The sequence below is a fragment of the Canis lupus genome, chromosome 9, assembly GCF_048164855.1.
Source record: "Canis lupus baileyi chromosome 9, mCanLup2.hap1, whole genome shotgun sequence".
Classification (NCBI taxonomy): Eukaryota; Metazoa; Chordata; class Mammalia; order Carnivora; family Canidae; genus Canis; species Canis lupus.
The window spans coordinates 71,449,784-71,468,360 of NC_132846.1; the positions used below are offsets into that span (position 1 = coordinate 71,449,784).

Below are 18,577 nucleotides of genomic sequence, written 5' to 3' on the forward strand. Positions count from 1 at the left end.
GGAAGGCTTTGATGTGTATATAACTTAGTTGCTGAATAATACTTTTTTTTTCTTAGTTTTTTAGTTCTGTTAGAATCACTGTGTAATTCACCTGGAGAGAACAAACGTACTCTGTTTATTTACTCATGCCCCAAAGATTTATTCCACAATAAATGGGAGAGCAAGATGCAGTTCCAAGCACAGACATAAGATAATGGCACAAGATTTGCCATTATCAAGAGAAAGTCCTTGACCTCATGGAATCAGATTCTAGTTGGGGGCATTCACCATGAGAGAGAAGCACAGATAAGTATTGTGCAGAGAAACATGCTCTGAAGACAATAAGGTGATAAAGGGGCAAGTAGTGGGGAAGGTGGTCAAAGAGGTCCTCTTGAGCAGACGGCTGATGAAGAGAAGGCGCTGATGAAGAGAAAGCGTGAACCCTTTAGGACTCTGGAGGAAGAGCATTCTAGAACAAGGGAAAGACCCCCAGGCTGAGGCATGCTTGGTATCACTGGGGACAACAGAGGGTCAGCACACCCAAGGTGGACAGAGGTAGGTGATGGCTTTGGAGACAAGCCAAGGACTAGATCACTCCAGGCCCAGTGGGCAAACCAAGGACCATTCTCCAACTAAGAGGGGTGTGAAGCCACAGAGTACTGACCACTTTGACCTATGTTTATAAAGACTGTTCCCCTGGGGCCTACGGGTAGCTCTCAAACAGCCCAGGGGAGGGCCAGTAGATTGTCACATAGGATTTTTTTTTTTAAGATTTTATGTATTTATTCATGAGAGACAGAGAGGCAGAGACACAGGCAGAGGGAGAAGCAGGCTCCATGCAGGGAGCCTGATGTGGGACTTGATCCCGGGACTCCAGGATCACGCCCTGGGCCAAAGGCAGGCGCTAAGCCGCTGAGCCACCCAGGGATCCCAACATAGGGTTTTTTAAAAGCAAAAACCAACTATGTGCTGCCTGTAAGATACCCTCTTTAAATACAAAGGCCCTAATAAGTTAAAAAAAATAAAGGATGGGAAAAGACAGACCATGCCAACACTGATCAAAGGAAAGCCAGAGTGGCTATGCTATAATCAAAGTAAATTATGGGGCAAATAACACTATTAGGAATAGAGGAACAGGGAATCCCTGGGTGGCTCAGTGGTTTAGGGCTTGCCTTCGGCCCAGGGTGTGATCCTGGAGTCCCAGGATCGAGTCCCACATCGGGCTCCCTGCATGGAGCCTGCTTCTCCCTCTGCCTGTGTCTCTGCCTCTCTCTCTCTCTCTCTCTCTCTCTCTCTCTCTCTCTGCGTGTCTCTCATGAATAAATAAATAAAATCTTTTTAAAAAGAATATATAGAACATTTTTAAAAAGAATATATAGAACAGGGCACCTGGCTGGCTTATTGGTTAAGCATCTGCCTTCAGCTCAGGGTCATGATCCCGGGGTCCTGGAATCAAGTCCTAGGCGGGGCTCCTTGCTCAGTGGTGAGTCTGCTTCTCCCTCTCCCTCTCCCTCATTCCCTCTCTCTCTCTCTCAAATAAATAATTAAATCTTTTTTAAAAAATGGCTAGAACAAGTAGAAAATCGGTAAGGATATAGAAGACCTAAACAACACTTTCAACCAACTTGGCCTAATTGATATTTCCTAGAACACTCAACCCAACAGCAGCATAATGAATCTTCTAAGATTGGGAGGTATCCGTGTCTAGATGTGTGTTCAATGTCATGGGGCCAGGGGAGGTCACCTGGGGAGCACTGTTAGAGCACAGAAGTGACCTGAAGACTATGCATCGGGCCACTCCAACCTTTAGTTGGAACGGCGCCTGCCTGCCTGGCTCAAAGCTGTTGGAAGGTCAAAATCTAAAATCCTTTAGGGGTAGGGAAGGGGAGGGGTCCAGCAAAGGAGGCGAGGGGGTAGTTTGAAGAGGTGGGGGATCCCTGGGTGGCTCAGTGGTTTAGCGTCTGCCTTCAGCCCAGGATGTGATCCTGGGGTCCCGGGATCGAGTCCCACATCAGGCTCCCTGCATGGAGCCTGCTTCTCCCTCTGCCTGTGTCTCTGCCTCTGTGTGTGTGTGTGTGTGTGTGTGTGTGTGTGTGTGTGTGTGTGTCTTTCATGAATAAATAAATACAATCTTTAAAAAAAAAATAAAGGGGGTAGATAGGGCCCCCCTGTGTCCAAGCTGCCCTGCGGTCCAGCAAGATGAGAACAGATCACTGGGTTTGGCCATGCAGATGCCAGCGACGCCTGGGACAGGAGCACCTGATCGTGTTCAAGGTAGAGTGAGCGCCGGGCCCACCGTCGCTCATTTTCAAGACATTATGCTGGAAACGGCAGCGAAGAGGTGGAGGGGGGCGCGCTGGCAACGGGGCAGGGTTTTCGTTCCTTTTAAAGAAGAGATGCATTCGAGCAGGTTGGGCTTCGCTGGAAAGGATCCAGGAGACAGTGGGAACACATTTGGGAGCCAGGGGAGAATTCGGAGGTGATGCCCACGAGGAAGGATGGGGTCCAGGGCACGCAGGGAGCCGTGGCCGTGGTGGGGGACACAGGTGGTTCTTAGGTGAGAGAAGGAGCAGGACACCTCCGGAGAGGAGCGCGCAGCACAGCGTCAGGGCTCTCTGAGGACCTGTGCGCAGGAGGGACCCTAACCCGCTGTCCTTACACGCAAACTCCCTAACCTCCCCAGTGGGCGGCGGGATGCAGGCCAGGCAGGCCACAGGCTGGCATTCTCCTCTGGCCACTCCCACTGCTCGCTCTGTGGCCAAGGGCAGGAGGCCCAGGTGACCTCGGGAACCGGAGCCTGGGGGCGCCCCCAGGACAGGTGCGCCGCGGGCGGGGGAGGGGCTCCCGGAGCGCGAGGTCTCCTCCGCGCCACCAGGGGGCGCCAAAGATCGCTCCGCCCGCTCGGGGCGCGGGCCCTGCGGCGGGGGGGGGGGCGCCCCGACCGCGCCCAGCGCCGCTCCGGCCTGCAGGAGCCCGAGCAGGCTCCAGCCTCCTCCTGAGGCCCCTGGACGGAACCGCGAGGTGGTGGGGCGGGGGGGGAGGCCGAGGATGAGCTCATGAGGAAGCTCACCTGCACGAGCGAGGGGCAGGTGCAGCCCGCCTGGCCCAAAGCCGCTGGAAGGTCAAAATCCAAAAGGTGCCCTGTGGCCTGGCGGCGGCGGCCCCTCCGCGGGCACCGGTTCCCTGGCTCTGCTTCCACAGCCACTAACCAAGCACCTGCGTGGGGCCGGGCCCCGATGCGTTCCTGGAGGAATGAGCCATGGACCAAGCACTGAACGAATGAGTGAATGAACGAATGAATGAATGGGCAAGCCCACTATGGTACGTGGAGGCAGAGCAGGGGCGATCCCAGGCGAGGAGCGTGAGGATGCAGGGCCAGCCGGGCTCGGTGCCACCCCAGGGTCGTGGGGGGGCAGGATGGGGATGGCATTGAACCCCCAGCGCGCACCTGAGCCACCCAGGGAAGACGGGCGGGGAATGGACGCGATCTCCTCCGTGTACACAGCTCGCCGATTTCTGATAAGACACAAGCCGCCTAGCAGCCACTCTCCTCCATCAACTTGGACCGGATTCTCTTTCCAGCACGCACCCCCCCCCCCCCCCCGCCCAATCCCGCGCTGCCCACTGACAAGTGAAAGCAGCTTCTTTTGTGGACAAGGGAAAGATGAGATGCGCTGGGGAGCAAGCAGGGGGAGAGGCCAGGCTCCGGTGGAGCGCCCCCAGCGCACCCAGGGGCAGCTTGGAGGACACCGATGGAGGCGGGCGGGGGGGGGGGGGGGCAAAGGGGCGTCTCACGAGAGATCTCCCCCCTACAGCCCCGGGGCAGAGTAGTCAGGGGATAAGGAATTTAGAGTGCTTGGCACCTGGGGAGGGTGAGCACTCCACCAACATTGCCTATTTTTATTATGTGTTAAACACACCAAATACCTTTTATAAAACAGAAATGCAAGCACTTTGGGTCAAGGTATGAACCCTTGTAGATTGTTCAGATGTTTTTTGGTTTCCATCCTCTTAGAAATAACACTTTTAATTTTGAGCCTAGCACACAGAGCTGCAAAACCAAAGCCTGCGGCTCTGCTGCCCTGGCTCAAGGCCAGGTTGCAGCGTCTCTTGGTTGGATGCCCCGGTGGCTGCATCTCCAGGGGTCTCCCGAACGCGCTGACTCACGGTGCAGGCTGCAAGCAGCCTCTCTCACCATCTGCTGGGTTTCTGGGTCTCAGATGCTGTGTGGTCAATTCAGAGTTCACTAACCTGCCCCTAACAGATTTCCCTTTTCATCCCTGTTCCTACCCCCAGAGGACATGGTGGGGGTGAGGGGTGCTCAGTGGAGTGCTTAGCATTGAGTGAGCATTCAGTGTTAGCTGTCGGTGGCATTATTATTATCCCTGACCAGTATGATCACAGCACAAACTGATTGCAGTTGCTTTATCTTTTCCCTGGAAGGTTATTTAGATCTGTCTGGGCATATTACACAAGGGCAGACTGATGGAGGGCAGGAGGATGGGTATTAATCTGCCCCCTCTTCCGGGAGCTCCTTAAAGACAAGAATCATCTAATTAGTTTCCATGTTCCAGCAGTCCCTGGGGTTGGCACTGGGTAATTGAGCAAGGATAAGCATATTGTATGTATCCCAGTTTTCCAAAGATGATTTGGGGGAATCAAATCATCCCATCATCATCCTACCAATCAGGACTCAGCTCTGTGACTGTGCACTTTGATATAAAAATAACGCCTTTGGTTTCCCTTCCTCCATCCACCCAATTTAAGAAGCAAGTTATGAGTTTGATTTTTCAGAGGCCAATGAACGCTCCTTAGAAGAAACTGTCATCTCTAAACCAAGAATGTGGGCAGCCTGGACTCCCACCCTTATGTCATCTCGGGGTAATGGGGGAGATCCAGGTGGATGGGAGCTGGGGAAAGCTTTATCTAGCAGGCGTCTCAGTCCCCTCCTTGTGCGGCCTCAGATGCGGAGGCCCATGGAATGACGGTGCCAGCCCCCGCTGCTAGCAGAGCATCAGTATTCTAGGTAGATGTTGTCACCTAGGTCTCCCACTTGGGCATCACAGCATCCGGGGGAGTTGCTTCATGAGCAGCATCCAGCACCCCCAGCAGCAGCATGGCTTTATCCCACGGTTCAGGTGGGCCTCACCTCCTGGCTTCACCTGACACCGCCTCTGCAGTCAGGGCTCCAGCCACAACCTGGAGGCTCCTCTGTCTTTGTAAAGGCTAGTTCCTCTGCTGGGAATGTCCCCTTCCCCACCTCCCCCTTTTTCCAGACTAGCAAGGTGGCACCCTCACGTCCTCCCCCACCCCGGGGGAAAGAAGAAAAAAAAAAAAAAAGGCTCTCACTCTTCCCGTGTATATCTAACAACTATATTTTAGCACTTAACATATTGTAGTCATTCATTCGTTCAACGCGAGAACACAGATTAAATGCTTAGGGCAATGTCGGTCATAACCTAAATGCTCAAAAAAAAAAATCGTTAGCTCTCATCCTCGACACCATTCATTCATTCAATATTCGTGGAGTGTCTCAGGCTCTATGCTGTGCGGCCACAGCAGCGAACGCGACAGGTACAGTCTCTGACGGCCCCGCCCCGCCCCGCCCCGCCCCGCCCCGCCCCGCCCCGCCCCGCCCACGGACCAAGTGAAGTTCCCACCTCCAGGGCTCGCGGTGCGGGGAAACGCGGGGCCCCGCCCAGCGCTGGGACTACAAGTCCCAGAAGGCCGAGCGGCGGCGTCGCGGGGAGGGGGCGCGCGCACGCGCAACGTCGTGACGCCAGGGCGGGGAGCGGGCGCTAATGGCTGAGGCGGCGGGCCGCGGGCGGGGCGGGCAGGCGGGCGGCGGCCTTTAGGGCGGAGCCGGCGCCCGCTCGCTCAGTCGGCCGCGGCTAGCGGACGGTCAGTTCCCGGCGCCCGTTTCTCTCGTCCGCTCGCTCTCGTGCGGAGCCGCGGCCGTCTGCCCAGCGCTCCCTGCGGGTCCCGAGCGCGGCGCCATGTCGGAGCCGGGCGGCGGCGGCGGCGAGGACGGCTCGGCGGGCCTGGAGGTGTCGGCCGTGCAGAACGTGGCCGACGTGTCGGTGCTGCAGAAGCACCTGCGCAAGCTGGTGCCGCTGCTGCTGGAGGACGGCGGCGAGGCGCCGGCCGCGCTCGAGGCGGCGCTGGAGGAGAAGAGCGCCCTGGAGCAGATGCGCAAGTTCCTGTCGGACCCGCAGGTGCACACGGTCCTGGTGGAGCGCTCCACGCTCAAAGGTGCGCGGCGGCCGGCGGGCGGGCGGCGGGCGGGGGGGGGCGCCCCGAGGGCTGGGGCGAGCCCGGCGCCACGCCCCCTGCTGGGCGGGAGCCCCGGGTGCCCCCTTCCGGGTGGCGGGAGCGGACAGGGGCGCCCCGGCCTCGCCGAGCCCCGCAACAATGGGCTCGCTTTGTCTGCTCGGGCCCCAAGATGGCCGAGTTGGGTGGAGACGGCGTCTGCCGGGCTGAGCGCGGGCGGAGGCCGCATCCCGGCCTCCGATGTCACATGAGCTCTTCGGTTTCGATTTGCGTCCCGGCCAGGCCGGCCCCGGGGAGGGATGTGTCGGGGGCCGACCCGCGGGGCCGTGCGCGCCCGGGGGGAGGCGTCGGGGCCCTTCCCCGTGGACCCAGGTGCGGAGCCGGGCCGCGAGCACCGGGCCGGGCCGCGAGCCGAGCATCCCTGCGCCCGGCGGGTGCGCGCTCCCGCTCCGTGGGCCGCCGCCCGGTGCTCCCAGCCTCCCGGTGCTCCCAGCCTCCGTGCCGTGTCTGCAGGGGATTTCCCTGTTTCAGGCTGCGACGAAGTGGACTCGCCCAGAGTCACCAGCCCCCCCTGCCCTCCCCCCAACCCCCCGGTCTAGACTCGGCGTCTCAGTGTCCAGCACGCTGCTGGATTTCACCAACCACACCTATAATATTTGCTTAGTATTTAGATGATCCTAATGGTGACCCCCATGATATCTGAACCTAGTTTACAGGTTTGTTGTTTTATTTTTTTTTGTTGTTTTTTGTTTTGTTTTGTTTTGTTTTTAAAGAGAGACCCGGATAGGCACACCTACTCGGGGAGAGGGAGCGAAAGGTTTGCATTTTGCAGCAGTCTCCTCAAACAGTGACCTTCGTCTTGAGGGCTGAGCCTGTCCTCAGGGAGTGTCTGGACTCTGCAGGACCGCTTGGTGGTTGATGGAGAGCGTGTTTGGCAGCGCAGAATGGGTGTAGCACTGTCCATCTGGGAACCCAGGAGTGATGTCCAAGTAAATTTTAACCTTAGGGGCACCCGGGTGGCTCAGCCGTTGAGCATCTGCCTTCGGCCCCAGGGCGTGATCCTGGGGACCCGGGATCAAGTCCCACATCAGGCGCCCTGAATGGAGCCTGCTTCTCCCTCGGCCTGTATCTCTGCCTCGCTCTGTGTGTGTCTCATGAATAAATAAAATTTAAAAATAAATTTTTTTTTTAACCTAAAAAAAAGTTAAGGAACTGGCCACTGTCTGAAAATGTTTACCAGCGAGCTTTTTATAATCTCAAAAAAGCTGTAAGGCCTGTCAATAATGGGATTTATACTGTCTCACCCCACCCCAACCCCCACACACTCATACTTATGTTTCTTTCTGATAGTTTGTTTCTTTCAAAAGCTGTTCTTGCCCCGGATATGCTTCATTGTAGCTTCCGTGTCTGTGAGAGGTTTGGAGGGTCAGGGTGTGAAAAAATGTTTTTCTTAGATACACATGGAATGTTCAAAAAAATGAGCTTTTCAGACACATTTAGACTATTAATGTTGCTTAGGGTTTTCTGTTGTATTGGGGATCATGTTTTCCAGGCTGGAAACCACTAGTGTTAAAATATTTTTTTGGACCCACTTAATCTTTCAAAAAGGGTACATATTTAGTCATGATACAAAATTTAAAGTATACAGATAAAGTAAAAATCACCGGGACTCCTTTGAGCCAGATATAACCAGTGTCAGCATTGTGGAATCTGTCTTTCTGATTATTTTTCAGTGACTGTGCATTGTTTTATTAAACTATACCTTAATTTGTGTTAAATTACTGTGTTTTGAGTAGTTTGACCTTGGCTAATTCTTGATCATACTTTCATTGCACAGTTGACGTATTTTAAAATCGGTGATTTCTACCTTGGGCCTCAGGTTTTGTTTTTGTTTTTGTTTTTTTATGGAAAAAATTTGTAAGTTTTGTTTTTGGTTCTAGACAGCTTATCAGTAATCGACTTTTCTCAAACATTAGAACTGAACTTTGCTAAGATTATCGGGGGAAAGTACTATTTCTGTAGTATACTTTTCATTGCAAATCATCTGTTTTCTTAATGTACATTTTCTTATTTCAGCAAAGCAAATGTCCAAGCATCCAGATCTTGGTTCCATAATGACTTGCACTTTTGAACGTGGGCTAAGGAGTGAGAGTGTCTAAGATTGAAATCCTACCTCATTCCTGTATTTACAAAAATAAAAAAGTATTTCTCGTAGTTCAACCTGTCTGTAATTTATTTTTCACTTAAATTAAAAAAAAAGACTATATGGTCCCCTCAGTCTAGTTGGCATCCTGACTAAAGTAGCATGATTTAGGGCAAGTACTGACCCAGATCACTTGATAGGAGGGCTTTCTTCTGGGTGATTTTTGAGTTAGCGTTGGCCTTTGTACATTTAAACAGATGTGAGCACCCAGTAGCTAGTTACAGTGAAAAGGTAGGCTTGCTTTGTGTTGTGGAAAACAAATCTGTGTAAACTGAGTAGACTGTCAACAAGAATGAAGTCATAATTTAGTGAACAAGGGAAAGTGATTTTATTTTATCCTCCCCTTCTTTTTATGGAAACAATTTTCCAAACACTTGTAATTGAATACAGAAGCATTTTTACAATAAAATATATTTTACAATAAAATATATATGTATACCACCCTAGCTAGCTGTGAACTTTTCTGTTAAAGTACAGTATTCCTTAAAATGTAGAATAAAGGTTGTGAATTTAACAGTTTATTTTGATACTAAAGGATTGGAGAGTTGGTGGGAAGGGAAATGTTAAATTATGGCCCCTCTGATTTGAAAAAGAGAACTCTCTTTTCTGTAATTCCTGGCCTGTAGAAAACTGTTTCACCAGAGTATACTTCTAAAATTACAATCAGAGGGACGCTTGGGTGGCTCAGTGGTTGAGCGTCTGCCTTTGGCTCGGATCATGGTCCTGGGGGCTCTGGGATCAAGTCCCACATTGGGCTTCCAGCAGGGAGCCTGCTCCTCCCTCTGCCTATATCTGTCTGCCTCTCTCTGTGTATCTATCATGAAGAAATAAAATCTTAAAAAATAATAAAATCTGGGATGCCTGGGTGGCTCAGCAGTTAAGTGCCTGCCTTCAGTTCAGAGTGTGATCTTGGAGTCCCGGAATCGATTCCCACATCAGGCTCCCTGTATGGAGCCTGCTTCTCCCTCTGCCTCTCTCTGTGTGTCTCTTACGAATAAATAAAATCTTTTAAAAAATTAAATTACAATCAGATAGGTGCCCGTTACTTCATAGGCATTTTACAATTTTAATGACATTCTATAGCAGGTTTTACCTGAAGTACATTTTTATTGGATGGTAAAGATGGGAGCAGATGAGAGATGCTTCAGTTTGCAGCTGGTGAAAATGGTGGTTCTAGGACTGCTCCGGCTCGTTAGTGACCAGGCTGAGGTTGGGGTCGATGCTGTGAGTTTTTGTTTATTTTTCCCTTTGGGTGTCTTAGCCTTCGCACTTTGTCTTTAAAACTGAAAATAGTCACCACCTTTGGTCAATACTTATCCTACATTTTTCTAAAAGACATCATTTAGGAGGTTTTACCTCATTATTGCAGAGATGGCTAGAGCTAGAATGTGAAAGAAAGCGAGAACTTTTTACAGTGCTCAACTTCTTAGAGATACAGCAGTGTGGAAGGTTTAATGGGGAATGTTTTTGTGGATTTTAAAAATTAGTTTTCTGAGAACTTACTTTCCCTAATGGATGAAGAAATGATGACTAAAATGTATTCATTTCTGGCCTTTGCTTTGTTCCCAAAATGGTTAGGAAAATTGTTAATAAATTAGCAGGAAGACTTTTGCTGTGACAGTACACTCCTTTGAAGCCGTAGGCCAGGAACCTTGCAGCCTGGATTCCTACTGTCCTGTGCTGTCACACTGTAGGCGGGCCCTGCCCTCTATAGGACAAACCAGTCTGCAGCTCAGTAAGTTTGAATATGCAGTGTAGCGTAAGCACATAACATTTATGAGCAGCAAAGGGAAAACCATCATCGCTTCTTTTTAAAAAGTAAAGATGGAGGGAAATTCTGTTTGCCAGCATTGTAGAGTATTACGTGGGATTTAACCCTCCCTTCACGTTGTAAAAAGTGTTATCAATGGAAGTCTTCAGGTTAGAGATAAAACTCAGACTTTCTCCCCATGCCCTGAGCCTCAGGCCAGATCAGGGAGTAGTTGTGACAAAGAAGTCACAGCCCTGGGACGCCTGGGTGGCTCAGTGGTTGAGCGCCTCTTCAGCTCAGGTCGTGATCCTAGAGTCCCGGGATCGAGTCCCACATCGGGCTCCCTGGTCAGTGGGGAGCCTGCTTTTCCCTCTGCCTCTCTGTGTGTGTCTTTAATGAATAAGTAAACAAAATCTTTAAAAAAAAAAAAAAAAAAAGAAGGAGGCAATGGGTGTCGAGGTGACAAGAAAAAGTACCAGATACAGGAAAGGGGGAATCTCTAGCAATTGTGTGTGAGCTTCCCCACAGGGAAGACATCTGTGACAGTGACAGTGAGCTACCAGAGTAACGTGGCATTAGTAGGTTTTGGATTTTAAGAGGAAAAGAAAATGAAAGATAAAGGAGAACCAGGAAAACATGTAACAAGTAATTTGGTAGTTTGTGTGGGCCAGAGAAAACAACTGGCTGCCTTTGCTGGGTGGAGAAGAACCTGCCCCATGGCTGAGAGAGTGGGAGGGAGGGGGATGAGGGACTGACCAGGGACCTGGGAAGCTGGGCAGCCTGGCCTGCCCTGCCCCTTTACCATCTGTTGTGCCCTCTAACCTTGCATGTTCACCAGGTTTTCTGAAAGCACACCCGGTCTCCCTAGGGGAGGAAGTCCGAGTCTTAAGGTAATTGAGTGCACATCTTTTTATATTTCACTAAGTGAAACATAATGGTCACCTAATTCACAGTGTAATGATGCAAATCACTCTGAGTTTGAAATACATTAAACTGGGCTTTCGATAGAAATATACACAGACTTGTGCTAAGTGACATTTTGAACATCTGTAGAAATTCAGTGAACTCTCAGAAGTTAACCAAAGAAATGTTTACAGTTCACTAAATGTGTGTATCAATGTGGCTCAACACTTTCTGTACTGGTACTTTGATTCTTGGAGTGTATTAACTAACAGGCAATATGCTATTGGCCCATTATGTGTTAACAGTAATGTTAGCAGCATTAGGAAACTGATTCAGACTTTCCTGAAAGTGGTATTGCCTGATAAAATATGCAGATTGTATTGGTTATAAGCTTCTAAATATAGCAGGATTAATAGCTTCTTTGTTATTCAGGATTAACTATTGAGTATCTTTCCTCTGAACAATTTTAAAAAATGTTTCTGCAGAATTAGAATGTTACACTGTTATTATTTGGAACATGTAATAATTTAGAGGGAGGCAAAAAGGTTAAATCATTTGATGTCAATTTATAAAACAATGGTAGGTCTTTCTACTAGGAATCAGACACTCAGACCTCATTTAATCTCTTTTATGGAGAATAAACATTTAAAAACTAATCCAAAATGGGTTCTATGATTTCCTTAAATTATTGCCATCAAAAGAAATTAGGGTTTTAACAAAGCAGTGGAGGATGCTTATTGGATATCCTTGTCTGAGGACTGTGTCTTTGGGTGTGCCTTCCCGAGCTCAGGCAGTGTTCTGCTGCATTGCGGTATTCCTGGTGGGGAGCTGGGCGTTCCCAGCAGTGCTGAGACAGAGCAGAGCCGTGACTCATCGCATGGCCCAGTGCCCAGTTCCTTTAACCTTGTTTGCATTAGGAAGTGCAGGCAGAGTGGCTAGATGCTGCATCCAGTTGGCATGTTTTCTGTGTGATTTTATTTTATAGATGATGAATCTTGCCTTGGAGGAAGAAATGATTCAAAATGAATATACCATGTTTTTTAGTTATATCAGGAATTTCCTTTAGTGATTATAGAATGGTACTTTTCTAGATACTGCTTAGATGCTATTTTGATGACATATATTTTATATAATTCATAGAACAGAGTTTGGAAAATTGAAGGAGAAAATACTCCATAGCCCTACCACCCTGAAAACTGTTTTAGTTTGGGATTCTTTCTTTTTTTTTTTTTTTTTAAGACTTTATTTATTTATTCACGATAGACATAGAGAAGCAGAGACACAGGCAGAGAGAGAAGCAGGCTCCATGCAGGGAGCCCGACGTGGGACTGGATCCCGGGACTCCAGGATCACGCCCTGGGCCAAAGGCAGGCACTGAACTGCCGAGCCACCCAGGGATCCCCTAGTTTGGGATTATATCTTTGTCTGTTCGTGTGCTTGCATTTTAGAGATTACAATCATATGCGTGGTTGGTTTCAGGCACTATGATCTGTATTGTGGTATTTCCATATTTTGGTAGTTAGAAAACCAGACTGATGTGTTTAGTTTTTTTTTTTCTTTTAAATTATTTTTTAAAAAGAGCTAGGAAGTCCCTGGCATACTAGAATAGTTGGCCACCTCCTCTTCTTAAAATTATACTAAAAACAATAATTTGGAAGAATTATATAGATATAGTATTATTTTTCATCTTTTCGTGTATATATTGTATTTGTCTCATCTTAAAGCTAATGAAATAAATGACTTTTGCTCAGACCTGTATACCCAGATTTTCAGTTGTTGGTGCTTAAAGAAACTTTATAGACCATCTAATTTAATATCCCACCCCCTCCTCTGCTGCCTATTATTTTTTAGTTTCTAAAATTTTAATTCCAATATAATTAACATAGTGTTATACTAGTCTCAGGTGTACAATATAGTGAGTCAGCACTTCTGTACATTTATCATACGTATACTCTTCGTCTCTTTCACTTATTTCACCCATCCCTTGACTCTGCTGCCCATTTTTCATTTCATGAATTTGAGGAAGAAGAATGACTTTCCCAAGATCACTCAGATAAGTCTGCTGCCTTTGCTCTTACATCATGACTTAAATGTGAAGGCAAAACACACATATCATGTTAATCCTTGGGTAGGTGGGAATCCCTGGGTGGCTCAGCGGTTTAGTGCCTGCCTTCGGCCCAGGGCGTGATCCTGGAGTCCCGGCATCGAGTCCCACATCAGGCTCCCTGCATGGAGCCTGCTTCTCCCTCTGCCTGTGTCTCTGTCTCTCTCTGTCTCTCTCTCTCTCTCTCTTTCTGTCTCTCATGAATAAATAAATTAAATCTTTAAAAAAATCCTTGGGTAGAAATTTTTGCCAATGCAGATATTCCATACAATATATCATTGCAAAGATAATTCAACTGGAGCATTTATGCATCTAGTAGATCAGTACTAGATCTAGTGCTTTGGATTATTTTCCAGTCTTACAAATTTTAATTTTTCAATTGTGCTTTTTTAATTATTCAGAAATTTTGTTCAGGGGCATCTCGGTGATTCTGTCAGTTAAGCATCTGACTCTTGATCTCAGCTCAGGTCTTAATCTCAGGGTCATGGGTTCAGGTCCTGGATTGGGCTCCATGATCACTATGGAGCCTACTTTAAAAATAAAAGACATTTTATTCACATGCATCTTGAGCTATCTTACTATTGAATTCCAGTAAGCTTTTTAAAATGACTACTGTGCATGATGTTTGCTGTGGGGAATCAGTATGTTCCCTGCCCTACAAGAGCTTGCTACTGGGGAGGAAGATGCACTCATAAATCGACCCCCAAGCAGGCTCTGAAAAGTGGTGTCAGAGCAGAGGGGAAGGCTAGGTGAATGCCTCTTGGTGACCCTAAGGATATTTCTTGGTAACAATTTTCTTAATGGGTATCTGCACTGAAAGGACCTTGATGAGGGATGAAGTAGTTCGTGTACTGGGGAGGACCCTGGATTTGGAATCACAGACTTCTGAATTCTCACTTTGTCCCTTTCCAGACACACATTGGTCAGTTCACTTACATTTCTTGGAAAACATGGGTAAGAATAGTCATGCCAACCCCCACAGTGTTGTCATGAATGTTAGGTATGTGATATGCCTAAAGTATTTTTAGTAAAATGCCTGTCCATAGTGAGTGTTGAGTAAACACCTGAGCAAAATACCCAGAGTTGGAAGTAGAAAGCATCTTCTGTGTTGGGAGAGTACAAGGGATGAGACTGCCAGGAGTGGGTGGTGAGCACTGGCCATAGAGAACACCACTGCCTGGGACCAGACCCTGTTCTGGTGCTTCCAGCACCCCAGGCAGAGAAGTTAACTCCCTTGCCCAGGATCACACAGCAAAGTGCCTGGGTCAAGAGTCAGAAAATAAATGGATAGGAAGGGAAAAATAGAGCCAAGTCATGTGGAGGTTTAACTGTCAGGTTGGGGGTAGGGCGATTGTTGATATTGACATGAATTTGACATCATATTTATTATAATTTGTAGAGGATGTTGGTGATGAAGGAGAAGAAGAAAAAGAATTCATTTCCTATAATATCAACATAGACATTCATTATGGAGTTAAGTCCAATAGGTGAGTTGTGTGACTATACTGGTACCTTGGATTATAAGCTTGTAAGATTTGAATGTAGATCTTAATTGACTCAGATGAAGACATTAAGAAAACATTCAAGATTTCAGCTGTTTAAATTCAGTATCTATCTTTGATTTCATGTATTGGAACTCTGAGAATTTCCAAGTCAGTATTTATTCTAAAGTAGTTTTATTTTAATTGCTACGTCATGGCATCCACTTTAGGTTTGAGCTGTAATGTACTTAACATGTGTAATAATAATTCTCAGATTATTCTCAGAAATTCTCAGAATTTTCTTTATTTTATAAGTGACTAGTAAAAACCTAATAAAGATTCTTAGGTAGAGGTCTAATTCTTTTTAGTATAAATCCCTAAAGAAAACATTACTGGTTCAGATGCATTTGTCATTACGGTCTTTAATGCATGTTACCAGGTTTTTCCCACCTAGAGAAATGGTGCCAATTTACACACCAGTAGACATATCCAAATTTAAGTATGTAAATGTTTAATTTATACTGCATTGGTTTTTTAAAACTTTTTATTTTGAATAATTTCAAGCTTACAAAAGAGTTGCATGAATTATATACAGTTGATATGAGGTATCCGTTGTTAACATAGCCACATTTGCATTATCGTTTTTTGCTTTTTGTTTTTTTTTCTTCTCGAACCGTCTAAGAGTTAGTTGTAGACAGCCTGCCCCTTTATCCTTAAATACTTTATTTTTTATTTTTTTTTAAGACTTTAGTATATTTCCTAAGAACAGGGACACTTCTATTCATAGCCTTGGTACAATTTTTAAATTCAGGAAGTAGTACAATAGCACTCTTTATGTACCATGTGCATATTCAGATTGTCTCAATATTATGTCCCTTACAGTAATTCTCCCTTGATCCGGAATCTAATTTTGTGTCTCTCATGATATTGACATTTTTGAGAAGTACAGACCAATGGTGATACATATTTGTGCATTTTTGGTAGGGTTGCTTTTAAGACTTTTTCCTTCTCAGTATGTCACATCAGGAGGCTTTAATGACTTTTTAGAATAACAAAGTATTATGTGTAAAGTACTGCCCTGGGAATGGAAAATTCAAATACTAATTTTTTTGAACTGTTAATTTAGCCATCTTTGAGCATCTATTATATGTAAGATATAGCAGTACATATGCAGGGAAATAAAACCTGGTTCCCAGAAGCTTGTGATCTTTTGGGAGAAAGCTCAGCAGGTACACCACTAACTGTACTACTTGGCAAAATATTAGAGGCACAGAATACCATGAAACATGGAGATTGGCAAGAGTGATTCTGGTTAGGGAAGGCCCCATGGAAGAGGTAATGCCAAAATTGGGTTTTGAGGATTACCTGGAATTTCAGCAGATGAATGTAGATTTCTTAAGCAAAGACACAAAGGCATGTAATGTTCAGAGAATGGGACATCTATTTTAAGCAGTGTCTTGGGTAGGGAAGGGGGTACATAACAGGAGATAAGACTGGAAGAGTAGATTTAGGCCAGGCTGTGGGGGGTCTGGAATGCCTTCTTGTCACTTTAACCTGTGAGTGACTGTTATTTATTAAAGCTAATCTGTGACTTAGTGCCATAAATAAATGGTACAAATGAACATATCAGATTTAAGCACATCATGGCTTGTAACTTGCAGTTACTAGGGAGGTTCATGTGAGTGAGGGCAAGGTTATGAACTCAACCCATACATTAGACAAATTAATTTTGCCTGGTTTCATGGTCACCCAAAACCTTGACCTTGATTCAGTTGTTCTCACCTGAGTAAAGAAAGAAAAGCAGTTTTTCACTATTAGAAAAGCAGCTCTTTAATGTATTCTTTTTTTATGTATTCTTAATATGATTTTTAATTTAAAACATTCAAATGAATTTTTAATTTACGTACAACACAGAGGACAATAGTTACTAAAACTGGTTAGGAATGAGGTTTTTTATTCTAATTTCTTTTTTTGCTTTCTTTTAGCTTGGCATTCATTAAACGTACTCCAGTAATTGATGCAGACAAACCAGTGTCTTCTCAGCTCCGAGTCCTCACACTCAGTGAAGACTCCCCATATGAAACCCTGCATTCTTTCATTAGCAATGCGGTGGCTCCTTTTTTCAAGTCCTATATCAGAGAGTCTGGCAAGGCAGACAGGTAAAAACCCTTCTTCCTCTGTTGGTTTGAATGTCCTATTTCACTTAGTGTTCACAAGACACTGTGTGAAAGATACTGTAAATTCGGAAATTGGGAGGGCAAAGCCAGTAAACCAAGAGGATATAATTCTGTTGCATTAATAAGATATATGTTATTAATGTTTGACAGACCTTAGATAATAGGCTCTTTTGGAGACCGACAACACACTAAAGTTTGAAGTGTTTGTTAACCTTTTTAGGGATGGTGATAAAATGGCTCCTTCTGTTGAAAAAAAGATCGCAGAACTTGAAATGGGGCTCCTTCACTTGCAGCAAAATATTGAAATTCCAGAGATCAGCCTGCCAATTCATCCCATTATTACAAATGTTGCAAAACAATGTTATGAACGTGGAGAAAAGCCAAAAGTTACAGACTTTGGAGATAAGGTTGAAGACCCAACTTTTCTCAATCAGTTACAATCAGGAGTTAACCGTTGGATACGAGAAATTCAAAAAGTAAGAGCATGGTATTGGATGTGTTTATAAAGTACTGTATTCTTTAATATCTCAAACTGGTTTGAGTTTTTGTCAGTGAGATGAAGTCTCCAATGATGTTAGTGGTTCTCTCCTTTGTGCTGGGATAGCGTGCAGTTATTTAAATATTAACCTTGAGAGAATATTGATCTCAGCTGTCTTATGTGCCTTTGCTTTCACTTATTAAACCACTTACAATCGACAGGAAAGGAAATCTACTTGAAATATAAAAATTAAGTTGTAATGCATGTGTTCAGTTAAATGATACTTTTCTACCTTTATTTAAATAGTGAATACTCTTGAATATTATTTATCCTTAAAGGTGACCAAACTTGATCGAGACCCTGCCTCAGGAACAGCCTTGCAGGAAATTAGTTTTTGGTTAAACTTGGAACGTGCATTATACCGCATACAGGAGAAACGAGAGAGCCCAGAAGTTCTCCTTACTTTGGATATTTTGAAACATGGCAAGCGTTTCCATGCCACTGTCAGTTTTGACACTGACACAGGTAAAAACTAGGACTAATAATGTGATCAGTAAGTTATTGATTTGGCTTTTGTGAGATCTTATGGATAATTTCAGTGAAAGTCAATAGATGAACCATCTTTCCTGTTTCTTCTCGTGTCTTGTCTCCTTTTCCCCCAGGTCTAGGTAATGAAAATGATTTTCCCATATACCTTCCTTCCCCTTTAGGAGTTTTGGGAACATAAGCCAGTTTCTAGGCCTGAGTAGAGAATCCCTGGACTCTTAGAATTTTCCTCCTATTTCTCAGTTACCTGATTCCTTGAGGAGATAGTTACTTTTTTAGTATGAAGTCAAGTGTGCTTTTGACGATCCAGGCAGGAAGGTAGTTGACATTAAACAGAAGTTGTTTGCCCACAGGACTGTGGAACGAGAGCTGGACACTGCTTTCTCTTCCTCTTTCACCTGCCCCATTTTCCCCATTCTCTGCCTTCCTCCCTGTTCTGAAAAGTGATCAAGATAAATTTAGTTTCCTGAATGCACAACAATGTGAGTGATGTTTTATTAGCACACACTGGGCACTCAAAGGTTTGGATACCAGAGAATGTTAGAACAAGGAATCGGGGCTGTGATACTCATCATGTTCTTTTCCTACCCCTCCCAAAAAGGCATGCTGCCCACATTTTAAATGTTTGAGGAACTTCCAGGTAGAAATCTTCTAGTTACTTGGAGCACATTGCACATGTTACCTGA

The 18,577-nt window shown here is 46.0% G+C and overlaps 1 protein-coding gene across 1 annotated transcript in view; it reads left to right on the forward strand.

The window, feature by feature from the left end:
* Positions 1-5,805: 5,805 nt before the first annotated feature.
* The window catches only part of DYNC1H1 (dynein cytoplasmic 1 heavy chain 1), a 67,912-nt gene continuing 55,140 nt past the window's right edge, over positions 5,806-18,577 (forward strand). The window contains exons 1-5 of the mRNA XM_072839964.1: positions 5,806-6,231; positions 14,609-14,696; positions 16,676-16,849; positions 17,088-17,343; positions 17,684-17,870. Of these exons, the coding sequence (XP_072696065.1) occupies positions 5,976-6,231; positions 14,609-14,696; positions 16,676-16,849; positions 17,088-17,343; positions 17,684-17,870 (961 nt within the window). The 5' untranslated portion in view covers positions 5,806-5,975. The remainder of the gene's footprint in view (positions 6,232-14,608; positions 14,697-16,675; positions 16,850-17,087; positions 17,344-17,683; positions 17,871-18,577) is intronic.